Source organism: Chaetodon auriga, chromosome 22 (assembly GCF_051107435.1).
Source record: "Chaetodon auriga isolate fChaAug3 chromosome 22, fChaAug3.hap1, whole genome shotgun sequence".
NCBI classification, from domain to species: Eukaryota; Metazoa; Chordata; class Actinopteri; order Chaetodontiformes; family Chaetodontidae; genus Chaetodon; species Chaetodon auriga.
In genome coordinates this window covers 12,124,834-12,150,346 of record NC_135095.1, presented here as the reverse complement: position 1 = coordinate 12,150,346, position 25,513 = coordinate 12,124,834, and the positions used below count along the sequence as shown (strand labels likewise).

At 43.3% G+C, this 25,513-nt stretch overlaps 1 protein-coding gene across 2 annotated transcripts in view; it reads left to right on the top strand.

The window, feature by feature from the left end:
* The window catches only part of plxna4 (plexin A4), a 227,147-nt gene that overhangs the window by 14,566 nt on the left and 187,068 nt on the right, over window positions 1-25,513 (top strand). For both annotated transcript variants that reach the window (XM_076722299.1, XM_076722300.1), the window contains exons 2-3: window positions 10,425-11,778; window positions 22,902-23,084. In XM_076722299.1, the coding sequence (XP_076578414.1) occupies window positions 10,534-11,778; window positions 22,902-23,084 (1,428 nt within the window). In that variant the 5' untranslated portion in view covers window positions 10,425-10,533. The remainder of the gene's footprint in view (window positions 1-10,424; window positions 11,779-22,901; window positions 23,085-25,513) is intronic.

The window sequence follows — 25,513 nt, the reverse complement described above, 5'->3', positions numbered from 1 at the left end:
CTGCTTAGAAGAGTTTGTTGGTTATATTTGCGGTTCTGCATGTGTGTGGACAGTTGTCAGTGTTGAGCAAAGGTGTGTTTGTTATTCTGCTGCACCGAACAACGATATCAATATTTGCGAGCTGAAAAATCAGAAAAAATACGTTGGGTAATATTGTTCAACTCATTCTTATTCCTAGGTTGTCAAATGCCAACAATGTTATGTCACTCTCCTTGGTGACACGTACAGACACACAAGGTACTCTTTAGTGTCTGTATGGGATGCCAGCCAGAGAGCCTTTCTGCCACAAAGCCTTTCAAACACCAAGGCACCAAGGGCTGTGACAAAACATTGTTATTTGATGACCTGAGAATGACAATGGTCTGTATTATTACATACTGTTAGCATAAACATACTTGATCGGGATCCCTTAAATTGGGTTAAAAATTGTGACCAAGATACAACCTGGGCAGGACATTGTAGAGAAAAATAACTGCTCTCCGCCAGTGCAACAATATATCTTAATTACTTCTAACATGTTTTTGGCGTTTCTCCAAGTCCACAGTCCTTATCAGCCCACATAGAAGCTGATATTGATGTATCTATGATGAGCCAAAATTGCCTGGTAATATTGGCCACGTGGACGTAATCAGCAGACTCTACTTCAGATAGACACAAGCCTGTCCATAGTGCTTGTTGAGCAGCAGCACAGCAAAATCCTACCTTAAAGGTAAAGACAGCAGAGCCATTGCACACACACACACACACACACACACACACACACACTACCCTGACGTGTCTTGTTTCAGTGTTTCTCATACTGCAGCAAAACATCCAGACTCATTCCAGCTTCAAGCAAACTACGAGTCATAATTAATTGCTTTGTCAAGAGGAAAAAGGGATCCTGGAAACCAAAGATGAGACAGAAAGGAGGGGGGAGAGAGAGAGGTGAAATGTTACTCTCATGAAAAAAAAGTGAGAGCTGGAAGGAGAGAAAGGACAGGGAAGTAAGACTGGATGGATGGAGAGAGAGGAAGGATGTGTTGGGACTTAAGATGGTGCCAGTCGGCAGTCGATGGAAGCGAGAGCTGATTTGTCTACACGGCCCTGCATTCCTGTCTGCCCGTTAGCATGGGGAATAAGGGAATTGGGATAGAGAAATGGAAAAGGAGAGAGAGAGCTAGGGGCTTTGAATTTGTTCTATGAAAGCAGCTGTCAGACAGTGCCTAGCAACACCATTTAAGAAGGATTCTTGGCTGCGTTTACAGTAATTACAGCGAAATATCTGCCTTTTAATTCCGAACGAGCTTCTGTGGCACAACATGGCCATAACTAGGGGCCTGTTCAGAAGGATGATCAAGAGGATATCTTCTTTATTAACACAAAATGTTATGTGTGCTTCTTGTTAAGTATAGATTAAAGAGAAATATTAAAGCTACGCTCTACGATCCGCAGCCTCACATTTGAATTTGAAGCTTTTTGATTGTGATTGATGAAGTTATTGTTAATAGCGTTGCTTATCAGCAAGCGCAAATTTGCAATAGCTGCAACCATATACACGCATGCATTCACACACACGACCTCACAAACACTTGATGCAGTCGCTATAGGGTTGGCACAGCTTTGTGGACCAATGAAAAGATATTTTTGTTGACCTGCTGGGTCCAGTAATGCCTCCTTCTGCAAGACTGTATGACAAACAGTTAATGAGTAATGAAAAGATGCAGGGCTGGTGCAGCAGTGGTCATCAGCTTAACATTTTCAGCTATGTATTAGTTTGTTTTTCTCTTATGCATGCAGCTAATTAATAACTGCAAATGAAGCTCTTTCTGTCATAACTTTCTTAATGTCATTTGTGCGATTCCAGTCCCTAATGCTCACTGATGAGTTGCTTGTGTGTCTTTGCCGGGACTCAGTCATCTTAATTGAATCCAGAGCTTCATTAAGTTCACCCTGTAAATGGCCCTCTCCAATCACTGCTGTGTGGTCTGTGTCAAACACAGAGGCCCCTCCTATTCAGGAAGTCGGCTGCAGTCTAACCCAATCAGAGCGAGGTGCTGACGGCAGGCCAGTGGGCTCTTCAACAGTCCTCCTAATGACATTAGAGCCTCTTGATCTGCACTGATGATAACACACTCCACCAATCTCAGCCTGCATCAGCACCCACTGCACAAAGGCCCAGCCCGAGCCAAGAGTGTGTGTGTGTCTGTGTGTGTGCGTGTGTGCATGTGTGTGTTCGAGTGACCTTACTTTGGAACCAAGGACTGTTTGAGTGCTGTGCTACCTCAAGGACTCTGTCTTTCCCCACTCTCTTTGCAGTGTAGTAACACAATGCAGAGATGATTATTTCTGTACAGAAAATGTTATGAAGGGGCCGGACTCTGAGCGTATGTTTTAGAAAAATGAGCACGTTTGAACCCCATCCTACTAAGGAGGATTAATAAGTCTCAGATGTGAAAGGGTGAAAGAGAAGGAGTGGCAAAAAATGAAAGAGATTGAGCAAGGAAAGGGGATGGGCAGATGTCAGCTATTTCTCTAAAATCCAGAGGGGTTGTCCAGTTGGATGTTTGCCTAGACCCCTTCTTTGAAATGCTCTGCCTCACTTTAAGAGAGCGAAAAGGAGAGACAGACAGACAGACAGCAAGAAGATATGTGTGACACAGAAATTGTGTTTATGCTTGACACACTTATACTGGATCAGTGATTCACTGTGCTTGGCTATGCTTCTTTCATACAGTATCTTTTCAGGACACATACTTTTTATGCATTTTTGCCCCCTTTTTGCTGCTCCCACTCTTGTCACAAGAGTTTGTGGACAAGCAGTTACGAGACACTTTTTTTTTTTTTTTTTACCTAGTGGTGAAAATCATACCTGGTCAACCAGCAGAGGTCTTAACTGGTGGAGCAACAAAGACAATGGTCCGTCACGAGCTAGCCAAAAGCAATACTTTCTTACACTGAAAACCTTTTTCTTCTGCACCAGCCAAAATATCGAACAAGGACAAGATTCCCTTGAAAAGTGAAGGTGCGGATTTTAAAACTCAGTGCAGCATGTTGTTGCTTGTAAACACTGGTTTGATTGCTCCATCTGTACTACATAATGTCAGAGTCTCTCAGTCAGTCATTCATATGACATGTAGCCAGTTGACAGTACAATCCTAAGGCTTTCTTTATAATATCAACAGCTCTGTGGTGGATTAGACCTCCTAACCCCGATCTAGACAGGGTATCTTGTGACAGTAATCCATGCTGCTAATCCACGTCTTGATGTAACCAAGGACACCCCGCCTTCCCTCGCTATCCTCTCTGTCCTTCTTTTTCTGCTGCTGCCTCCCTGAGAGAGATGAGTGTGCCATCTGTTTTGTGTATCAGCAGGGGTTAGCTTAGCCTGATAGGCATGTTAGACCTGATCACTCCATCATTATTTAAGTTTTTGTGGATTTGTCTGTTCACAGGTTTGTGTTGTGTTGTGCGGGAATGATAGGGCTGCACAATTAGTCTTTGCTTAGCATCTTAATTTTCTCTTGCTGCGCTTAATGATGGCATTCAGCCACACTGATTTGTTTGTTAATGTTTGTCATTCCCCTGAAAGGCTGCCCCCAAAAGTAATGGTTTTAATTATTTTGTAAGAATGAAAACAATTGTTAGCGGATGATAATTTTACAAATACCCACTGGAAAATGGTGCATATGGATTTGTGTGAGGTGGAGAGTCAGCATGGTAGTAATGAGTCCTGGGCCCTGTCCTTTGCTAAGTCTCTCATTACTGCAGACAGGTAGACTGTATTGTGTGTGTTGTTGTTGTTGTTCAGGTTCCCTCTTAGATACAGCTTCCCCTGAGCTGCACGCTTGGATAGTAGAGGCCTGTGCTTTTTTTCTCCCGCAGCCACCAGCAAGCTGAAAAAGCCTCAGTTTACTTTGCTCTAGTTTAATTTGGTTTTTGCCAGTGTTGTAGTGGGGGGGCATAATGTACTGTTGTTGGTGCCAAGGTACAATGCCAGTTTGTGTGTGTGTTGAGGGGGCATTCCTGCTCTGTAAGCTTGCTGTGTTTGTGTGTATTTTATGCAAAAGTGTCAGGCTGGAGTGTGTGTCTTGCTGCGCCATGGTCTGGATGTTTGTGTGTGGATTGGCGAGTCTGCGTGTGTGTTTCTGTGTGTGCATTTGCGATTGTGATTATGCTGGGTAAGTGCAGGGACACTGTTTTGCTCCAGTCCCAGTGTGTGGCTGCGATGCAGAGTGACGCTTATTCCTCAGATCAGTGCCAGAACTCAGCAGGGAGGTGGTGGTGGGGTGGGTGGATCGAGGGTTGGGGGGGGGGGGGGCGGGGGTACTTCACCACTCCAGTCAGTACATCCACTGATCTGGGACACACATCTCTGTCTGCTTGTTTTCTCTTTCTTCGTTTGCCTGTGTCACTGTCTTTCTCTCTGTCTTTTCTGTCTTTCTCTGACTCTCTCTTTTCTAACTCCCAGTCCCATGCTGAGTCTGATGCAATACTGATTTTCTACTACTACTAGTATGACTACTACTACTACTCCTCACAACCCAAGTCCCTCCACTCCCAGGATATATCATATGCTGGACCAACTACCCATGTCCAGCAGCGAGATGACAAGCAGTAGGTTACGAGACATGTATCCAAGCCGCCAAGCAGACCTCGTAGTAGCAGCTTAGCAGTGTCATAAGAGCAGGTGCATAGCCCAAGGCAGTCTTCACGAAAGCCTTAAGAGTAGCACAACAGCAATCCACCACCATGACCCTTGCCAGCTGATATTATGTCAACCAGAAAGACACATGCCTGTAATAGACAGCAGCGGCTGCCAATCCCAGTGATGCCACAAAAGGGCCCTTGGTCTCAGGAAAATGCTGACTTATACCTACTACTATAACCTACAACCTACCTACTATTTAGGTACTGTAGATGTCTGGCAATGGAGTGATTTCAAAGCAGTCATCAAAGCTTAAAATAAATTGTCAGTATTACCACATGCAAGTGAGACTTTTTATGGGAGAGGTGTGATCTCTTGCAGTGAAAATGCCCACATAAAGCATTCTGTATGAGAGGAGTCTTTTTCTCTGACGACTAGCCTGCATCCTTGTATGCATCCAGCCATCCTTCCCTCCATCTCCCTGTTCTAAGCAAATGGACGCAGAAGTGAGTGACCTTCTTGTTCCCGGGGCAAGAAATGCTCTTAACATCTCCATTACGACTCCGAAACCTCACTGACCTTTATTACTTTTCACTTTGCGTGGCTGAGCTCTATTGAACTTCACTTTTCCTCACATCCTGTTGTTATGTCTCTCTTACATCGTTGTCATAATTTGGCTTCTGTGTTGCTTTCAAGTCTGTTTACTCATTATGCAGTTGAGTTGGGCAATTCAATGAATATTTGGACTATCAGCAAATTACTGAGTCCTTTGCCTTTTTTTTCGGGGGGCAATTTTTTGTCATTTTATATTTTGCTAATTTAATGGTCTGCCTCTGAAGAACGAGTGAGCTCTGCTGCTCACTGACAGACTCGTTCAGAGAGCTAACACCAGCAACGGCAGAGACTGCAGGGAAGACAGCACGTACAGCCAGAATATTTTCACATCTATCTTGCTAAATTAAGGATTTATTTCGACCAAACCAGAGTCGGTGATGCAACTGTGGAAATCAAGACCGTTTTGTTGGGTTTTATTTCGCTTCTGTCGAATTGTCCAAGTGTGTTTTGCGATGAGTTAACAAGGCCATTGAGCTTGTCCTAGTTCAGTGAAAGAGTGAAACTTGAATTCAGAAGATTATATTTTTCTGTTTGATAAGAATAATAGATGTAGGAATATTCCCTTTATGCTTTTTGTTTTGTTTATTAGACTAATAAACGTAGCGCACATTTTGCAGCTGAAATTCTCTGCACACACACTCGTACAAATATGTCTGCCGTCGTCAGTTGTTGAGCTGGCGGTGGCCGGTGGGAAAACGCATGGCCCAGCCCTATTATGCAGTCGCCTTAATTGTTGTCTGGATGTGCACGTAACTGTCATTCATTCACCTCCTTTCACCCTGTGACAGATTACCTTAGATAAATGTGCAAAAATCTGTTTTTTTTCTTCATGAATATAAAGGATTATGTGTAATTACCCTACTTCTTACTCACTCATAATCTCCTAATCCCATTTGACTCATAGTATTTTTATGAATGTGATAGTTATTTTTAAATGTTTTTACACTGTGAGAACTTAAGCTGTTTACCAAAGACTTTGACAGTTCCTTCATTTCCAAGTCATTTCTTCAACATAAATGCCTCCCCTCCATCAGAGTATAAATAGCAGGAGATTATTTTGTTGAGACATGCTTTTTGTTGTGGCTCCTTCAATTGTCATGTCTGGCCTCGGCTCTCCATTACACAATCTTTGCCAAAGCAAAATGGCTCCTGACACATCCATAATAGCTTTGCCTAATACTGTTGTCCTTGAAATTAGCTTTGCAGCATCAAAATGCTCGTGAAACAGGGCAATTTGTAGCAGTTGATCTTTGATCCCAACTGGGGTTTTTGTGTCTTGTCTGAAGTTTTGAGCAGTATTTCTGACAACCAGATTTAATGTATGTGTGGGAGACAGAGCAGGTTTAGGATGTGGGGGGGTTACATCTTATCCATCTGCCAACACATTTCTGGGGTGTTGCCATGATGACGGCACTTCTCCTGATGGAGCTGCAGACACATCCAGAGAACTAATAAATCTCCTCTCCTCTGCTGGCTGTTTGGAAACCACATTTGACAGTCTCCCCTGAAAACACGATAATGCCCTTAATTGGTGTAGTCACACATTTATAAATGTAAATGCACTTTATGTCTCCCTTTTGGGCTGTAGTTTTACAGTTATCATGTGATTCCCGACAGCTGACAGCATTTAAAACCACAGAAAACAAAAGAGGAGGACAGAAACATCCCATTTATTTTTTTAAAAAACTGAGCTCATATTCAGTTTTGAGCCTCACAGATGGAGATGATACACACAAACAAAGACACACACAGCGCGAAAGTTTTCCCCCACAGTTCCAGCAATACTGGAAAAGTATGTTGGGGAAAGAGTTTGGTGCTAATCATGAATTCATTAGCACTCTTTGATGTGGATGTGTGAATCCATGATTGTCTGTGAGTGTGTGTGTGTTTGATATTTGACTAAATCTGGCAGCCAGGTCAGGTCACAGAATTTAACGTTCGCTCTAACTTTTGCCTCTGATCTGCCACAACTTTGGTCTAAACAATCAGAGCATGAATATAAATTCTCTTAAATGGATATTTTTTCAACATAATTACCATAATAAGTTATTTTACTGTCATGCTATAGTTCTTGTACTATATCATCACTTTCTGTTCTTTTTGCCACCTTATTTTAATATGCATATATTATAGCAGGCCAGGGTAAAGGCATGTACTAATGGCATCCAACTGTATAAACTATGTGTTAGAATAATCAGTCTGTGTGTGTGTGTGTGCGTGTGTGCGCGCTTGCTTCTGATGTATAAATCGTCAAAACCAAAGCAAGCTTTAATTAATAGCGCTTGATGATCAGCAGGCAAAGGCAAACAGCAGCTAAACGAGCTTGCCCCCCCGTCAGGGAGGATAATTGCATTTCACCAACAGATTCATGTGGCAGACACGCTGCCATTGCAGGGTACCACTGATGAGGGTGTAATTTTTTTTTTTTCCCCCTTTCAGAGTTTTTAGTGTTTTGTGCTGCAAAACTCCCATTTATTTCTCAAGGGAGACTACTGGGAGCCTTTCTTTTGTTTTGTTTTGGATGTCAGCTGCGTTTGAGTGTGGCAGTGTTTATACTCATGAGGATAGGTGGATGTGAAGGTGGTATAACAGCCTCTCCCTCTGTCTCTCACTGTGTCTCGCACCGTTCTTTTCCCTCCTTCCTCTCTGTCTCTTTTTCTATTAATAATAACTGCTGAATAAAGTTGTCTGGGAACGCTTCAGAGGAACGCTTTGTTATGGCCGTCCTTCCTGCTAGGTAAATGAGAGGTGGGAGCTCCAGTGCTGTTCCCTGTGTGAGATTAATATGCATCTCCCCTTTTATTTTTAGAGGAACATTAGGGCTCACTGCCCTGTCATTACTCCTTGAGTAGTAGCAGCAGCCGCTTCCAGTATTCTTTAAACTCCTCTCCTAGCTGTCGCTCTCTCTTACACCTGCTCTCTTTTTCATGGGTGGACACAATAACAGAAACACCTTTCATTGCAGTTGCCTCACAGAAAATACAAATTTGGTGAATCTTTTTCCTCAGGCTGCCAAATGTGTTGATTTTAACTCAGCTCTTTTTTTTTTAAAGACACTGAATTTGTATTTACTGCAGGGTTAGTTTGCGATACTTGTTTCTGTTATTTTGTCCACTGCCTGTATATCCATCTCTTCCTTCAGTTAATGATCGCTCTTTGACTCACACTCATCCCTGCACAAACACACACATCTGAGCACACATCACCTTTTCTATCTCTGTATCAGTTTTTATCCCTCTCATCGTCCTCTCTGGTCCTCTTATCATGTGTTGAGAGGCTGCCTGCTCTGTTCTTTCTCTCTCTCTCTGCCTGCCAGGAGATGGAGGGGAGATTGGTAAGATTGCAGTGAGGTTGCGTTTGACACCACCACAACTTGTGATTGCTTGGATATGAACCTTAGATGAGATCTGTGGCTGGATAACATCAGGGAGCACCAGCATTTGTGGGTGCCAGCTTTCATAGCATTTATAGTAAAAAGCTTCTAAAGAATAGACTTAAGTTATTGTAATGGCAAAAAATCTAATATAATTTTTGGGAGTTTTTTTTGGCAATGCCGTGAAAATAATTGGAAGTTTTTCTCATTTCATTTTTTATTTAACATTGTTTTATTTTTTGCTGTGAGCTAAAAACACAACCATGACATTGTTCAATAAAACTGTCTCTTTTGCTGCTGGAGATTTGCATTAAGTGTGACAGACAAGCTCTAGCATAGCTTTACTATGAGTGACACTTCAAAGTTTTTCCCATCTTCACCCTGTACCTCTCACACAGCAGCATGCAGATTGTTATAAATCAATTCTGAAAAGAGAAGATGTTGGTATTACTGACTATTTTTACATATTGCTAGATAACTGTGTAAGCACTAAGCACAGTACTCTTGTTGTTTTATTACACTTGTTTTAGGTCAAGTTAATACCTTGGTTGCTGAAAAACCATCTTTTTATGTGAATTTAAAGCAGATGCTAGACTCTATTTTGCATTTGTTTTTGTGAAAGATAAATTGATAAGTAAGAAAACATCTGATTATTCGATATTCCCACGTCAGTTAGAAGTAGGTTGACCGCACCAGAATAATACTGTGGAGTTCCAGCGCAAGAGGCTCTTTGGATTAGTGTTGCAGGACTTTTATTCTTGTGTGTCTGTGTGTATGTGTAAAACCAACACCTGGATATTACCCAGGTGAACACCACTCCTCATAATATCCACCTTGTCACAGGAGAGTCCTAATGAGCAGGCGACACACACAGGGGAACACCATGTTTACAGGAAATGCTGTCATTTCCTCCTGATAATCTGCGCTGGTTCATTTCTTATACTGTGTGCTGGGGTGGTTTGACAGCGTTGATATAACACATGCAACATTTTCATTAAATTGGCATGGTTTTACGTGAGTTGTGAAAGTGTGCTTGTCTGCTATGGCTGTATGATGCTGAGCCTTTGCAAATGACCTAAGGACGATAGGGAAGCTTATTTCTGCAACCACTTGCATTTCTTCCCTAATTGTTCCTCTTCTGACCGTAAACCCTTTGCTTTGTGTGTGTCTGTGCGTGTGTGTGTAGGTATGTTCAAGAGAGAAAGAAGGTCCTTTTCTCTCTGCTAGCAGTGTCAGCAGGTGAGCCGCCCTATTGGGAGAAAAGAGAGAAATCGCCAAAGCATGCAAATTGCTACTCCAAGGGGAGAATCAATTAGGTGCATAGCGGCTGGAGCAGAAAAGCAAGGAGGGGCGGAGAGGGGCAGGGGTCCATGCAAAGAGATGGTGCAGAGCCATGCTGATCACCTCCTCTGAGACAATGCATTACTCCTCGTCTTCTGTCCCCTTCCTCAGTCCATGGACTGATCCTATTGGCTAAATCTCTCTCTGCACACTGCCTTTTAAACATCTACTGTGCCTCAGCCTCATTCTTTTTTTGTCCAGCCCATTTCTTTTCTAAGTATAGATTTTGCTAGAGTCTCAAGTGTGTGGCCTCTTCACCTGTTTTGCTCATTATTCTTTGTAATGATGCTCCGCTATAATCTGTGCCAGATAAAATTAGAACATAGATCACATGATGGAGTCTTCATAAGCATATTGTATAATGTATATCTATCAATACTTTATGACAGTTGCCTGGATAATAATTTGTTGGTAATGCCTGTGTTCACGTTACTGGTTTTCACTGGGTTTTTTCTCTTCCTTCTTTAGGTACATGATGTCCTCCGTCTCAAGAGAGGCTTGATCCTGATTGGCCGACAGTACTGGACTGGACTGTGCCTCCTTCCCTCTCCTCACCATTCCCAGCCTCAGCACAGCCATGACGTCCCTCACCAGGACACGGACCTGCTTTTTTGTTTGCTGCTTCCTGTCTAGTCTGGCGCTTCCTGTGACATCACAAACAGTGGTACAAGCCCCACAGGCGCACAGCGCCGGCTCCCAGGTGATCACAGCGTCCCTTCAGGAGGAGGAGTATGCATCATTTCGTGCTGAGAACCCTGAGTGGACATTCAACCATCTTGCGGTGGACTATCGCAATGGCAACGTTTATTTAGGAGCTGTCAATCGCATATACAAACTGTCCCCGGGCTTGGAGGTCCAGGTGTCCCATGAGACCGGCCCGGATGAAGACAACCGTAAGTGCTACCCACCACGTATCGTCCAACCCTGCAGTGAGCCACTGACACTCACCAACAATGTCAACAAGATGCTTCTGATGGACTATCGGGAGAACCGGCTGCTGGCATGTGGCAGCCTCTACCAGGGCATCTGCAAACTGCTCCGCCTAGATGACCTCTTCAAACTGGGAGAGCCCTTCCACAAGAAGGAGCACTACCTCTCTGGTGTCAATGAGAGTGGCTCTGTGTTTGGTGTCATTGTCTCATATGGCAATGCGTCTCCGGACATGCTGTTTGTAGCCACAGCAGTGGATGGTAAGCCCGAGTACTTCCCTACCATCTCTAGCCGCAAGTTGGCCAGAAACTCGGAGGAGGATGGCATGTTTGCCTATGTCTTCCATGATGAGTTTGTGGCCTCTATGATTAAGATCCCCTCAGACACCTTCACTGTCATCCCAGACTTTGACATATACTACATTTATGGCTTTGCCAGTGGGAACTTTGTCTACTTCCTGACTTTGCAGCCTGAAATGGGGGGCGGACCAACTACTGGGTCCTCCTCTGCTGGTCGGGAACAGGTCTACACCTCCAAGATAGTCCGCCTTTGCAAGGCAGACACCGCCTTCAACTCCTATGTGGAGGTACCTATCGGATGCATTAGTGGCAATGTGGAGTACCGATTACTCGAGGCGGCCTACTTGTCCAAAGCTGGTGCTATCCTGGCACGCTCGCTAGATGTGGCGCCGGATGACGATGTTCTGTTCGCTGTCTTTTCAAAAGGCCAAAAGAGGCGTCCGCGCCAGGCCTCGCAGGACTCTGCATTGTGTGTCTTCTCTCTGCGGAAGATCAACGAGAAAATCAAGGAGAGGCTGCAGTCATGCTACAAGGGTGAGGGCACACTGGACCTGGCTTGGCTCAAAGTCAAAGATATTCCCTGCAGCAGTGCGGTGAGTACTACTAGAACACACACACACAATAATTACAATATAGTGGTAGTTACTTTTTGTTCCACACATACTTTCTCTACTGTCACATGACACATGCACTGTGCACTAATCTACCAGAACAGCAGGCATTGAGCAGTTCTATTTAAGGTGTAATTTAGACTGTATTAAGAAAATCCAATGAGTTTTCTTATTGTGATGATTTCGAACCACGAGACACTACAGGTGAGTATCTCTGGAGGAAAATCAGATATGAAGGCTCTCCCACATGTTACTATAATGAGCTTGGGTGCTCTGCGGGAGGCCTTCATGAACACCATGTTCTTGGGTGGGTTCATGCTCCATCACATTACGATGAGATATTAACCGTCCACTGCCTCTTTTAATCCGCTCACCCTTTAAACAATGCAGCTGAATGCTCAGCCAAATTACCATAATTCCATTCTCCATAACAGAATTACAAATTCACTGATTCAGTTCATTTGATTTCTCACTTTGTGCACATAAAAAACAAGGTTAAATTGGGTGTTACATGTTTAGACTGTCTTCACAAGCAGCCAAATCTGTTTCTTGTATTTTCTTTGGTTGATGTCATGTTATGTCATTAATAAAAGCTGCCAACCTCAAGAAATACAAAATGACCTTGATCAGAGCGCAGTTGTTAGTTATCATGTTCTTCTGTGTGCTGTAGTAAGCATGGCTAAATGAACCATGCTCACTTGCCAATTTTGAGTTCATAGAGGTGTAGATAATGGGTTAATGCTGTTTTTCAGCACACAGAGCAGTTAAAGGTGTATCATTGCAAAGGGTTGACAATGTTTGCCTTGGGATTTTTGGGGGAAATGTTCTAAAACTAAAACATTTGTATACATTATGAAATAAAACAGCACTTGGTGCATTCAAACTCCATGAGCTTTGCATCTTTAGGGAAGAGGACAATACAAATGCTTTAAGAAATACGATCATTGGAACAACAAATAGTGTTTCCCTCACTCAGGCAAGTCATCTGTCATATCTACAAGAGCTACAAATGAAAATTTATACAGCCACAAATACTTTTAACGAGAATTTCATCTCTTGGTCATGGTCATATTTCAGAAACATAAATTTGATCCCCTCACCGCTGCTCAGTCCATATTGTTCTGACCTTAGCCATACACTATCTCCAGACATTATGAAGTTGACCCTCTCCCGTGTTTGGTTCTGAAATCGCAGTGTTTATCTATTAATCCGTCTCTGGCATGGCACACGTTCCGGGGTGCTTTTGTCTGCTGCTTGAGGGCCTGATAAATCATGCCTGGGGTGGAGCTGTCAGCAGGGAGAGGAAGTGTGAGGGAGCACACAGGGGTTAGCGCTGAGGAATGATGCCATTTCAGCATGCGCCACAGTATCGCCAACGCCACCGCATAAATTAGACCCCGCTGAACAAGTGACGGTGGACTCTGCACGAGATAGATGAGTTCTGACACACATACACACACGTGCCACCTCACTTTTAAGTATGGCTTTTGCAGAGATGGAGAAGGTACTGTTTAAAGGCAGAGAGAGGCTCTTGATAACGTAGAATCTTACCAATAAATAAATTGTTATATGAAAGGCTTATTATGTGATTTATTAAAACGTAGATCAGATAATTCTAGGCTGCTTTAGAGTGGATTTGATGCCATAAATAGGGAGCCATATTTCAAAATATGGACCCACAAACACACACATAAATCAGAGGCCTATTGCTTGAGCATTAGTAAATTAGTAGATGTAGATATAAGCCATATATATTTCCTATGAGTGTTTTCACAATGAGAACATGTAAGCTATGGAGACGAACTCATCTCGTGTGCGTCTGTGATGGATGGTTATCTTTCCAATATCCCACGGTCGATTTTATTTTATTTTTTTCCCCTTTTTTTATGAATTGTCGCTTGTTAGCTTCTGATTAATTCCTGTGCTGCCTTAAATGATGCATGACTTGGGGCGCCATGTCTCTGATATCATCAGAAATGTAGCCTAAACTCATCGTTCACATCCTCTCCACTCTGTGCTCCCCATGGGTGCAGAGAGCCAACATAGACACGCACTCAGTGCACGTACACACACACGCTCATCCTCTTTCTCGAACGTACCAAACAAGATTGCTTTAAAAATTGTGAAAGTCGGGAGTGCTTTTTGGGTTTCTGCGCTCATAAGACACTCTAATTGAAGAATCACACAGCCACATAAATATCAAATAAGGGTCTTACTCACTCTGTTACAACTCTTGCACTTCTCTTACACAGTCTTGCTTTGCTTTCCCTCATTTAGCCCTGCAAGAAAATGTTAAAAAGTCAATAAAAATGGTTTGTTTTGGGATCAAAGATGGGATTTAGACCAATGGAGATTGGTATGGAGTAGGTGCAGTGTAAAACTGTAAGGTCTAAATCCATGTACAGATACTATACAATACAATACACACTATGTGTGCAGATAGTTTATTCATATAACTGAGTTCAAAATCAATTTTTAAAAATAACTATGCCCACTGAAAATGTTTTTTTTTTTTTTTTTTTTTTTTTAAACTTGCTTAAAGGGAATCTTTCAGCTCATTTGCATTTTCTCCCAATATTTCTTTTGACATTAACAGTACTTGAGACATTTTCTGAGCTTGCAAGAGGACCTCGTGTGCAGCGAGTTGCGGTTGTAAGTGTCCACTGGGAGCAGGAAACATAACAATATTTGGATGTGTCTGCAGTATAACCAGCTTAAATGTCTCCTTTCAAACAATGATTTTTTGATAGAAATGTTTCAGAAACATTCGATTGGATAATTTGTAGAATACAAAATCCTCCAGTGAATAAACAATGAAGCCATTCATCATCTGTGATTAATTTCTAGTCATTTTGTTGTATATCGGAAGCTGAAATGCTCACATTTTGAGATACCAATGTTTTCGGGCGAGAAATAATCATCAAAATCGGGATAAATATGTTCAAGGACGCAAGCACATTTACAGGCCTGAGTAGGACGGTGTAAACCCTCGCTACTGTCTACTGTCAGACCTTTGTTGCCTTACACCATCTTTAAGAGGCTTTCAGTTAGAGTGGGAGAGATGAGAAGTTGAGAAAAAAGTACGCACAGAGAGTGGCATGATGGGTGAGAGAGCAGCAGAGAGGATAGATGGTAAGAGCGGGAGCGAGCGGGGGGGGGATGCGTCCTCTCTCCCCCAAATGGCCACGCTTGGCTGAGCCACATAATGCGTGCTCAACAGTATAAGTCTGCAAAGGGCCTGCATCCATAGATCATTGTGAAGTGGCATGTGACCTATAAAAAAAACGCTGCCTGCTCCCTGCATGTTCACTGTGTCAGCAGAAAAAAAAACAGAACAACAAAACAGCGGGATCGCAATAAATTCCCTCTCTGCTCTCTTCTCTCTCGTCCTTGATTCATTGCTCACTGCCGGTGCTGCTCTTTTCTCCTTTTGCCTGTCCTTCCCCTCATCTTCCTGTAAAAATAGTTGCCACCATCCCAGCTTCTCATTCTGTTATCCTCCACCTCCTTGACTCCGTCTCTCTCTCCCTTTTATGTCCTCTTACAATGCTTTCCATAAGCACACAGCAAAGTACTGTCTCTCACCCCCCACCACCACTACCCCCCCCCCCGCAAACATGGATGAGAAAATTACAAGGTCGCCTGTAAGTCCCTGACAGGCCACGGCCATCCCCTCATCCCTTCTGCTAATGATCATTAATTACATGTCATTAACTAACATGCCACGGGCTATTCTTCCACATTTGTCATGTGCTATCGACTTCACATTCTGAATTCACTCCAATTAATTAGATTATTCTACCCGGCCGCTGTTTCTTTGAGTCTTTTTCTTGATCTCTCTCGCAGCCCTCCCAACACACGTGCTCACCCCTCCCTCGTTTCATCTTTCACTTGAAAGGAACTCTTCCAGTATGACATTCTGCCCCCACCCCCCACCCCCCCATGCTAATTTTTCATGTTATTAACTCCTTTCTTTCATCAGTTTTGTTCTGTGTTTGACCAACCTTTGAATGGTGTTGTCTCCTGCGCTGACCATTTCCATCCCTCCTCCTCCTCCTCCTCCTCCTCCTCCTCCTCCCTGATTGCGGAGCTTAATCAGTAGCTGGCTGCTGCTGCTGCTGCTGCTGATGAGTCAGTCTAGGCCACATCCTCAGGAAGGGAAAGGCTAGTGGATTCATTAAGATCATCTAGACTGCCCCCCCTCCCCACTTCACCCCACTCCATCCGCACATCCGCTATCCTGCTTGCTGGCTGGCTCGCTAATTAAATCTCCATACATGATACCACTTGCTAAAGGTCAGAATCCATCACAATATCATTATTCTGTGATTAAACAACTGTCTCTCGCTTCCTTCACCATACTCTGATGACTTGCCCCCACCTGAACACACCGACTGAATCGGGTGTTGTTTTTGGCCTCTTAAAAAACTCTTTTTTGTGCTCTGTCTCTTTCCCCCCCACTGTGTAACTCTTGTACTCTTCAGTGAGCAGGACTGCACAACATTTAAAAAGCAATTTTGCTAAATACACCGACTCGCAAGGTACATTTACAGACCATATCAAATGCAATCCAATTGGTCAACAGCTAATCCAATCCAACAGCCAGTACAGTGAAGTCCTACGTGTATGGAGTTTATCATGGTCATACATTTGTAGTATAACATTATACTTAAATATGTCTCTATAGCATAAATTTAATGCCTTTTAAATGTGATACAGTCCAACACAACTCCTCACATGTTGAGTCAACATGTTTCTGACACAGCATTAACAACAAGAAAATATGAGAGCTGCTGTTTTGGATTGCAATGGATGTAACTAAGCACACCTAATAAACTGTCAAGTCTGTGTAGGAAATTTTAACACTTGGATAAATACCGTTTTGGCTGAGAACAAATGGTAATACCTGGTAATCCTTTCAAAAGAAATAATCAAAGATTTTCTCCCCGTACACAGTGAAGCAGAAAACCTGGGTTAGAAAGTTAAGTGACACGTCTCTCTCTTTACGATATTGAGTTCTATTTTCAGCTCCTAGTTTGCTTTGTGAACCCCCCCCCCCCATCTCCACATCTCTTAAACTCCCCTCTTGCCTCTGACGTTCTCCCTCTCCTGGCTCTGCTGTAGTGATGTCTCAGTTTCTCTCCAAAAATCGTCATGCTGTTTTGTTAGTTCCTGATTTGATTGTTTTCCCTAACCAATATTTAGTATGTGTTGAAGCTGCTCAGCTAAGGGTTGGCAGGTGCGAGCAACCGCAAACATGATTTAACAAAATATCACAGGCTTATCAAAGCTTGCCTCCTCACATTGAAACCTGCCAACAGAACACGCAAATAAATCAACTTTGTTTCAGGCACACCCTGAGAAGTGTGTGCAGCCTGGTATACCCATACACACTCTGATATACACATTTACCGCATTTCCCACCGTTGTTTAGTACGAATGTGCACAAACTCACACCATCATTCCCCGTTTTGCATTCTATAACTGCACTGATCTGCCAAGATTGATGGCACATCTTCCCCGAGATGACATCACTGTGGAGCGTTGAACCAGCCCCGTGTGTGTGCGCGCCCATTTATATATTCTTCCTTTTTTCAGTTCTAATCATTGTGACTGGTTTTCGAAACAGTCCCCAGGGCGCCGTACAAAGGGGAAGTTAAATCTACTTGGTGACAGCTCTTGTACTCTGTATTCAAACTGAATTTTGAGCATGATTCAGTGAGAGTACTGCAAAAAAAAAAAAAAAAAAAAAAAGCTCTCTTATGGAATGCCCCGCGGATGCCTTAACAAAACGACAAAGAGCACTGAAGCCCAGCCATCAGGAACAGATCCTACAATTACTCGTGCTCTTACCAAGGCAATAAACTGCACATTTGAGCTCAAGAAGAAGAATTCAGTGTTTCAGATCGGCCAGATGTGTTTGTCATTGAAACACAATCCACGTCCCTGTCTGTCATAAAACATTCTTTTCTTACTGTGATTACAAAATGCCACATTTTCCATCTGCATACTGTTTTGGTTTTCTTGTCAGCCGTTCATCCTAACTCCGCGCTGACCTGCCCAACATGACATGCTCTTGAGCTAATATCTGCACACTGTATACATTTCATCCTAGAAATATTTAACTGCTGCTTGCACTCCTGATAATGTTTGTACGTGTGTAATCAGAAGTAATTATGTGTGTTTGTAAGAACATTTGACCAGCGGGGCTTTGATGCTGAGTCTTCTCTCTTCCTTTGGCACTCTGCATCTCGCTTTGTGTTTCCTGAAACAGGCATCTCAAAGCAGAAGAGCCCTCAGAGGACTCAATTGGGTATAAAGTTGGACAGTTTCCAAAATAGACACTTTTTGCGAAGAGGGAAATGGGAAAATGATTTATGGAGACAGGACACAAGTGGGAAAGTGCATCGCACATCTGTGTGTTTGTGGGTGTGTGCACTTCATGGTGTGTGTGATTCTGTGTTCTGTGACGCGTTGCTAGTGTGATGGAGGGCACCATGGATCAGCAGTCAGACAGACTACGTCTTGGCAGAGTAGCCAGTGGTCCATCTGATACGCATCACACACGCATAAGCACACGCACACACACACTCTTAACTCACAGGCACACAAACAAATAAAGGCGTCATGAAATAAACATTTCATAGCAAATTGGATCTGTGGAGACAAACACATTCTGCATAAAGCAACATAAAACTGTTTTCATTCAGTCTAATTTGCTTCCTGCAATGTGCTGGTAAACACATCCAACGGAATGATTCCTTTAAAGGATTAGCGCTCACATACTTTACATACCTCCCAATCATTGTCAACCAAACACTCTCCAGCATATCTTGATGTACAGCTCAAGTAATGAATACCATTTTTGCATCGGCTTCACTTCAAAGTGACTCACTGTTGCTGCATGAGTCACCCAGCCAATGTTTTAGCATAGTTAAATTGAATGTTGACATTATATCTTACAATGAACACTGCAAACCCACTTAGTCATGACATAATTCTCTAGTGGCGCCAATCATCCTGGCAGGTCAGTCATTTAGCACAGTAGGGCTAGAGGAAATACTGGATATTTAAGTGGCTGATTATGCAAAGCGCAACCACAAGGATGCATTTTTTTTTCCTCCATTTTACTCCTCCAGTTTTTATTTGTAAGAGAAGTTTTCCCATGCAATCATAACCATAAACAACAACTGTTGCGTGACGGCGTTTTATAATAAAAGACAAAGTGAAGAATCAGCATAGTGAAATAGACTGAGGAATAAAAGTCATTGAAACTGCCACATCAAGTATAATAACCGCGTTCAAAAAGAATGGCTTGAAGTGCAAGAAAATGCACTCCTTGGAGCCTCCAACGGTTGAGCAGCGACATGAAGCGAAACGTCTCTGTGGTTTAATGTGTGTCATTAACTTCGTGAACTCGCAGCCAATAGAACAGGCCCCCACAACAGTGCAAGCCCAGATTAGGCCATACATCAGAGAGCGTTGGAGAGCGGATCTCTTTCAGTCCCCGCTAATCGCATTGAGCAACTCTCTCTCTCTTTCGCGTGCGCCCACTGCCCCCTCTTCCTCGCCACTCTGTATCTGCTGATCCCTCTGCACAGTCCAGAAGAGAGCTCTCTTTGTGCTGGTGCTGGCAGGCAAACAGAAGCAGAGAGATGGATATGGCTGAGAGTGACCTGATTCTGCCTCAGTGCCTGGCCTCTGTCCAAATACAGAGACTCTGCTCTCCTGTCCCTCTGTCTTTCGGGAGGAACCCCCTGTCTCTCTTGTCCGTTGCTACGCTGCGGGACGCTGGCTCAGATACCTACCAGACCTGAGCAAGAACTGAGGTTGCAGATACACAGCATTGGAGGTGTTACTCGTTGTCTGATTTTTGCACACATGTTCATATGTGTACAATTAATGCTGTCTGTACCAGCAATAATTTGTTTAAATCATGTATCTGCAGTAACCAGAGACAGAGGAATTTGGATGCATTGAGCCAAAATTCGCTGCTTTCCTTGCTTTTTCTCTTTAATGTGTTCATAAAAATTGATTGAAGGGAAAAATAGTAGGAAGTAAATGGCCAAATAATCTTGTTTAAGGAAGGCAGTCCTTTGTGATGTATGCAGTTATTCTGTGTGAGCGGTCGGCACCGCTTTGTTCTTTGGGAATATCTTGCATCATTTTGTTGAGACCTACCACAGTTCATAATTTGTCTGTACAAAAGTTAATCATCTGTGCATAGAAGCAACTCATGAATAAGGTCCTTGAAATGCGAAAGACAGAGAAAAAGAAGAAGAAAAATCATCAAGTTTACCTGTAATCAGCTTGTAAAGCACCGGCGATCAGAAATGTTGGAGAGAAAAAGCAATGAAAACCCTCTGAGTTTGAAAATGCATTAATGAAATGGGTTGAGAGCAAGAAAAGGGGCATAAAACATGACAGAAGCAGTGACAGCGGTGTCTTATTGGCAGACAGTGTCAAAGGCTACCTTGATATTATTTGGTATTCTGACTAGAGACGTCTTTGGCATCACAACTACAAATGTCATGTTTTGGTGGAGGCGTAATGAAAATGTGTCTGCTTTCTGAAAGGGCTGACAGACAGAAAGTATATTTCATAAGATTGCAGAATGCGGGACGGAGATGGCGGCCGTGATTGGCAACCAGCAGAAATAATACAGCATGTGTCAGTGACGAGAGATGAAAACACATGCATTTTCTACACGTAAAAAAACATCCTCATTTCACACATGCGTCGCCCCGCACTTAGGCAGACACACAAATAAGAAACAAAGATAATGTGCACTGATGATGAAATCCACATTTACTTTTTTGGAAAAGTAATCAATCTTTGGAGAAATGGCTGCACCTTTGTTATCATTTGATGCAGCATTCAATCATTGAGGCCCCAAATACTAAAAAGTGCTCCATTTTGCCTCTGATAGACCCTGTTAACCTTTTAACCCTTGGATGATGAGGCTCCTTTATAACTCCTGGCAACACAGAGGCGGTGTTTCTTTCTGTCAGAAAACAAGGAATATTAATGAACGCATAGAGCGAGAGCTTTCGTGGTGACTGTAGAACACGTACTGTAAGTGGGCACTCGTTGAGATCAGTGCTGGCTTGTTAGCACGTCAGAAAGGAAGAGGAATTGTGTTGATTATGAATTGTGTCAGAAAGGCAGGTGGAGTAACACGGTAAAGCCCAGTGATATTTCATTGTGATTCTACGGAGTGACCCTGGCTCTCATCAGAGCACCATTAATCTAGCAGCGAGCCACCGCGCGACTTGTAGGACGGAGAGTGCGTTCTTGACAACAGCTCATTCTGAAAAGGTCGCGGCGGAGAGAAAGCAAAGAGAGGGCAACGAATTGGAGGAAAAATTGTACACTTTGTTATGTTTTTGTTGTGCACCAGTATTCATCTCTGTTTACGCTCTTTGGCATCTCAGTCTTGCATCGTTATCTATCATCTCCATCCCCCGTCTTTGGTTTTTCCTCCCTTTCGTCCTCGTCTCAACCCTCTAACCGTATGACATGATCTTGACCCAAATTCAGGTCTATTGATCATTCATACCACTTCATATAACCCCATGGTATAGCCTAAAGCTCATTGTGGCCGAGACCAGCCGTGTTCCATTTGTCTAATGAAAGCAGACCTCATATTTCCTCTGTGGATCCGTGTGAGGCTTCTGATGATGATGGCCTTTAGTGAAAGCTTGTGAGGAGACACTTGGCGCTTGCAAGATTGATTGAGAGCCCAGGGGGTGCACTTCCAGGAGGAAAAAATACAGAAAATAAGACATAAAGTAAAAGACCCTCTGCCCCCCTCTCCCCCGAGCATCCCACCTTTGACAGTTCAAACCACAAGGCAACTGTAGATCTCAAGAGGTTGAAAAAGTTTTAAGCCAAATGAAAGCCAAGATCTTATTGGTGCATGTTCGTGCCTGTGTGAGCCCCAGGTAATTTGCCATAAGCTTCAAGTTAGGCTTTACCTTTTACCTTCTTTTGCTTCATCTGACATTTTCTTGTGGTTGTTATACATTAATTTGATTTCAGCTAACCTTGCGTTTTGCTTATTATTAGCTATTATGAACCAGTGAATGCCCAATCGTTCATATCAGACCATAATGTATTACAAGGACTTCATTTGAACATTGAAATCAGTTGGTAATGAATTGCTTTTCATCAAGTCATTACAGTACCGTTTGTATTTCATAACTCATACCCAGTATCTCACCTCAGTGCCGACGTTTTCTGTGCATTCTGAAGGAAAGTAAAGGCGGCGTCTACTGCCAAGGCATTTCTCCCCACAGCAACCCACCACACTGCCAAGCTATTAATCAAGAGCAATGCCTGCTTCAGTCCTAAACCCAGTGTTTCAAATCCATCCATACACACAGAATAATGACCAATCCCCAGCGCCATTATTCTCTTATCAAAACCCATAAGTCATTCTGCCCACAGTGACTGGTATGAATATCCCCCCTGCAGGATGAAACATATGCATGCAAACACAAAATGTAGAGAGGCATAAAACATGGAATACACACATCTCTATTTAATCACAAAATCACAGCAGCATGTCCACACAGAAAGCACAAGAGATGAACCTTCATCACGAGTTGAATGGCAGTTTTTACGTATATGTTTTTAGAAATTTAGATGCAATGCGGTGATTTGCCTCAATGTGACGATGCAGCACTACTTCTTTTTTTTTTTTTCCATATTTTCCTCTGCTCACTTAAATCATTTCACATTGAATATCCTGCCGCGCTGGCATTTCTGCAGTTGCTGTTGAATTGGGTGGACGGTGGGGAATTGTGCCTGACAGAGCAGCCTCTGGCACTGTTACAGAGCAAGCGCCTGACTGCAGTCTTCTTCCATCTTCATCTCTCTCTTACTTTTGTTCCACATTTGCAGTTCATTGCATGTGCGCCAGCAGATGCACACGAACATGCAAATGCTCACACATTCTCTCCTGGTGACCTCCCCCTATCCATAGCCGTTCCTTATGAAAAATACACTCAGACACAAAAAGTATTGATTCATATTTTCAGTAATCTTGAGCTTACTCAGGCCAGTTACTGAATGCTAATCTCTTGTCTTCACCTCCACTGCAGCTCTTGACCATTGATGACGACTTTTGTGGCCTCGACATGAATGCGCCATTGGGCGTGTCCGAGATGGTGCGTGGCAAGCCCCTCTTCTCCGACGCTGTTGACAAAATGTCCTCCGTCATTGCCTACGTCTACAAGAACCACTCGCTGGTCTTCGTGGGCACTAAAAGCGGACAAGTCAAGAAGGTAAGGAGCGGGAATTTGGGAAGAAGTGTCTCAGAGATGGCTGAATTGATGAAGGCAGAGATTTGGTTTCTGTCTTTTAGAATGTAGAGTACGGGCTGGGAATTGGGGACTGCTGGATTGGAGAAAGGATAGTAGTAGTAAGGCAGATTGACTTTCAGGCAAATCAGCTGAGTCGGCTGTATTTGCAGGAGGATGAGGTGTGTGTGTGAAATAGAGGGAGAGTGAAAGGAGGAAGTGTGTGTACTTCACTGTGGTGAGAATTTGAGTGTGTATGTATGTGTGTGTTTTGAGGAAGGGGGGGGCGGGGGGATCAGGAGAACCCCTGAGGGGGTTTTATTTCTAGAGCCAAGCCTATCTGGTATCTCTCAACATCCTCCTCACCCACTGCACCATATATCACACATACACTTGTATACACCCAGTATCAGGAGTATCCGCTGTACTTTTCCTTCACTTTGGACTCGTAGAAAATCCAGAGCCCTGGGGGCGGATTGTAGCACACATCAGCATGTTGCAGAACTTGCTAGACAGCACAGATCAGCATGTTGCAGAATCGATTAGGCAAAGTTTCTTATCTGTTTTTTGGGGCAAATTGAGGGATCAGAATAGGAGGAAATACATCATTCATTAAGATATTTACTTAGCTGCATTAGATTGTACTAGTACAAAGAACTACACAATCTGACTCATGTGTTCTTTATGATTTAGCATTAATGGCAATTTTGTGTAGTAATGTAGTATGGGGCAATCTAGATTATTATTATTAAATGAATAGTCCTTTTATGAAATGGGCTCGAATGGCTTTGAAGCTGTAAACCTGTGGAATTCTTTTTGCAGCTGGGACCGTCAGCCATAGCGAACATCTTCGCCCATGACTGTCTCTTCCTTGAAAAACATGTCACATTCTGTGTGACAGCAAAGCCCTTGGCTAAACAAGATTTGTCCCCTCAGAGTTAAACAGCACTGGATAAGCTGGGTTTTGGCGTGTTGTGGCTTCCACCTTAGACTTTCCTCATGCCCCTGTGCCCTTCCCCGCGTGGCAGCCCTTTTCTGGGCTAATGGGATGATGCACTGCTGCTAGGTGTGATAGAAGGGTGGTAGCGCCTGTGCTTTTACCCCAGCTTTCTTGCACTCACACACACACACGTATATATCATAGGGCCATGACTGAGACTAATTGTGGGGCGGCTAGGCCAGTGAGCCTCACAGGCCTGGGGAAAACAGCATTACACAGAGAGAGGAGGAATGAGAGAAGGATGGAGTGAGTGAAGGAGGCAGAGGAGAGTTGAGCTGGAGGGGAGAGATTGGACAGAGATGGGCTATATTCCTGAAATGCCTGTCTTAAAGGGAGGAAGGCTGGCTGTTTGTATGTGGTGTGGTTGAAAGGAGAAAGACAGAGTGGAGAAAGTTAAACAAAGATGCGATAAAGGCCAGAACAAGCAACTGATGTCAAGAGGTGTGTTTCTGCCGATACACAGGCAGACCGGCGCGCTGGTTGTCGCGTTGTTTGTTTTTGTTGATTATGGACACCTGCCTGTGTTTGTTGTTTTTGCTCCGCACAGGAGCAGAGTGGTTGAGGCGGCGGTTTTCCGTGTCGTATGACAATAACCAACACAGAGGCAGATGTTTCAAACAGGGGAAATATGTAATCATATTTAATACCTACTGCTAATCTGTGATGGTGAGTGCCAGTTAGGAAGGGAACGTTTGAGTTTTAAAAGGGCTCAGGGTTTTTTTTAAATATTGTTGTTGCTTCAGGATGTTAGTAACATTTCTTTCCTGGTTCTCATGCTGCTTTTCTTTCTCTTTCCCTTGGCTCCAGACATCCCTCTCAAAACCACATATTGACACTTGAGAGAATCACGTCTGCAGGATTTTGGCATTGCACTGACTCAAACTTGACATGAATGAACATCAGCTCTGGCGCTTATGTTATATTCAGGCAAAGAAACCCCATAGACACGTACCATCTTTGACAAAAGGTGGTCAATATCCTTTGTCAAGTCAGGCGTGCACACATGCACACACAGCCCCATTACAATCCCATCCTCCCCTCCCATGTACATACTTCCCCTCCCCTGTCGTTAACTGTATACCATTAGATGACATCACAGGCAATAAAGGACAACAAGACAATAAAAGGTCTGAGCTTCAGTCCACCTCCTTCATCAGTGACTTTATAACCCCTTGGCTAATGGATGCTGATTTATCTACACTCCTCCACCTTTCTTGTTCCATCCCTCAAACCCCCCCTCCTCTTCGTTCTTCTCCCTTCTTCTCTCACTCACTCTGTTTCACTCTCTCTGTTTTTTCAGTGTTATTTATGATCCCGTGACTAACACATCACAATGAATAAATGTAAGCATTACGGTAAAAGAGAGCGGATGGACTTTAATGCATTGATGTTTGGGTTGAGCTAAATGTTAGTG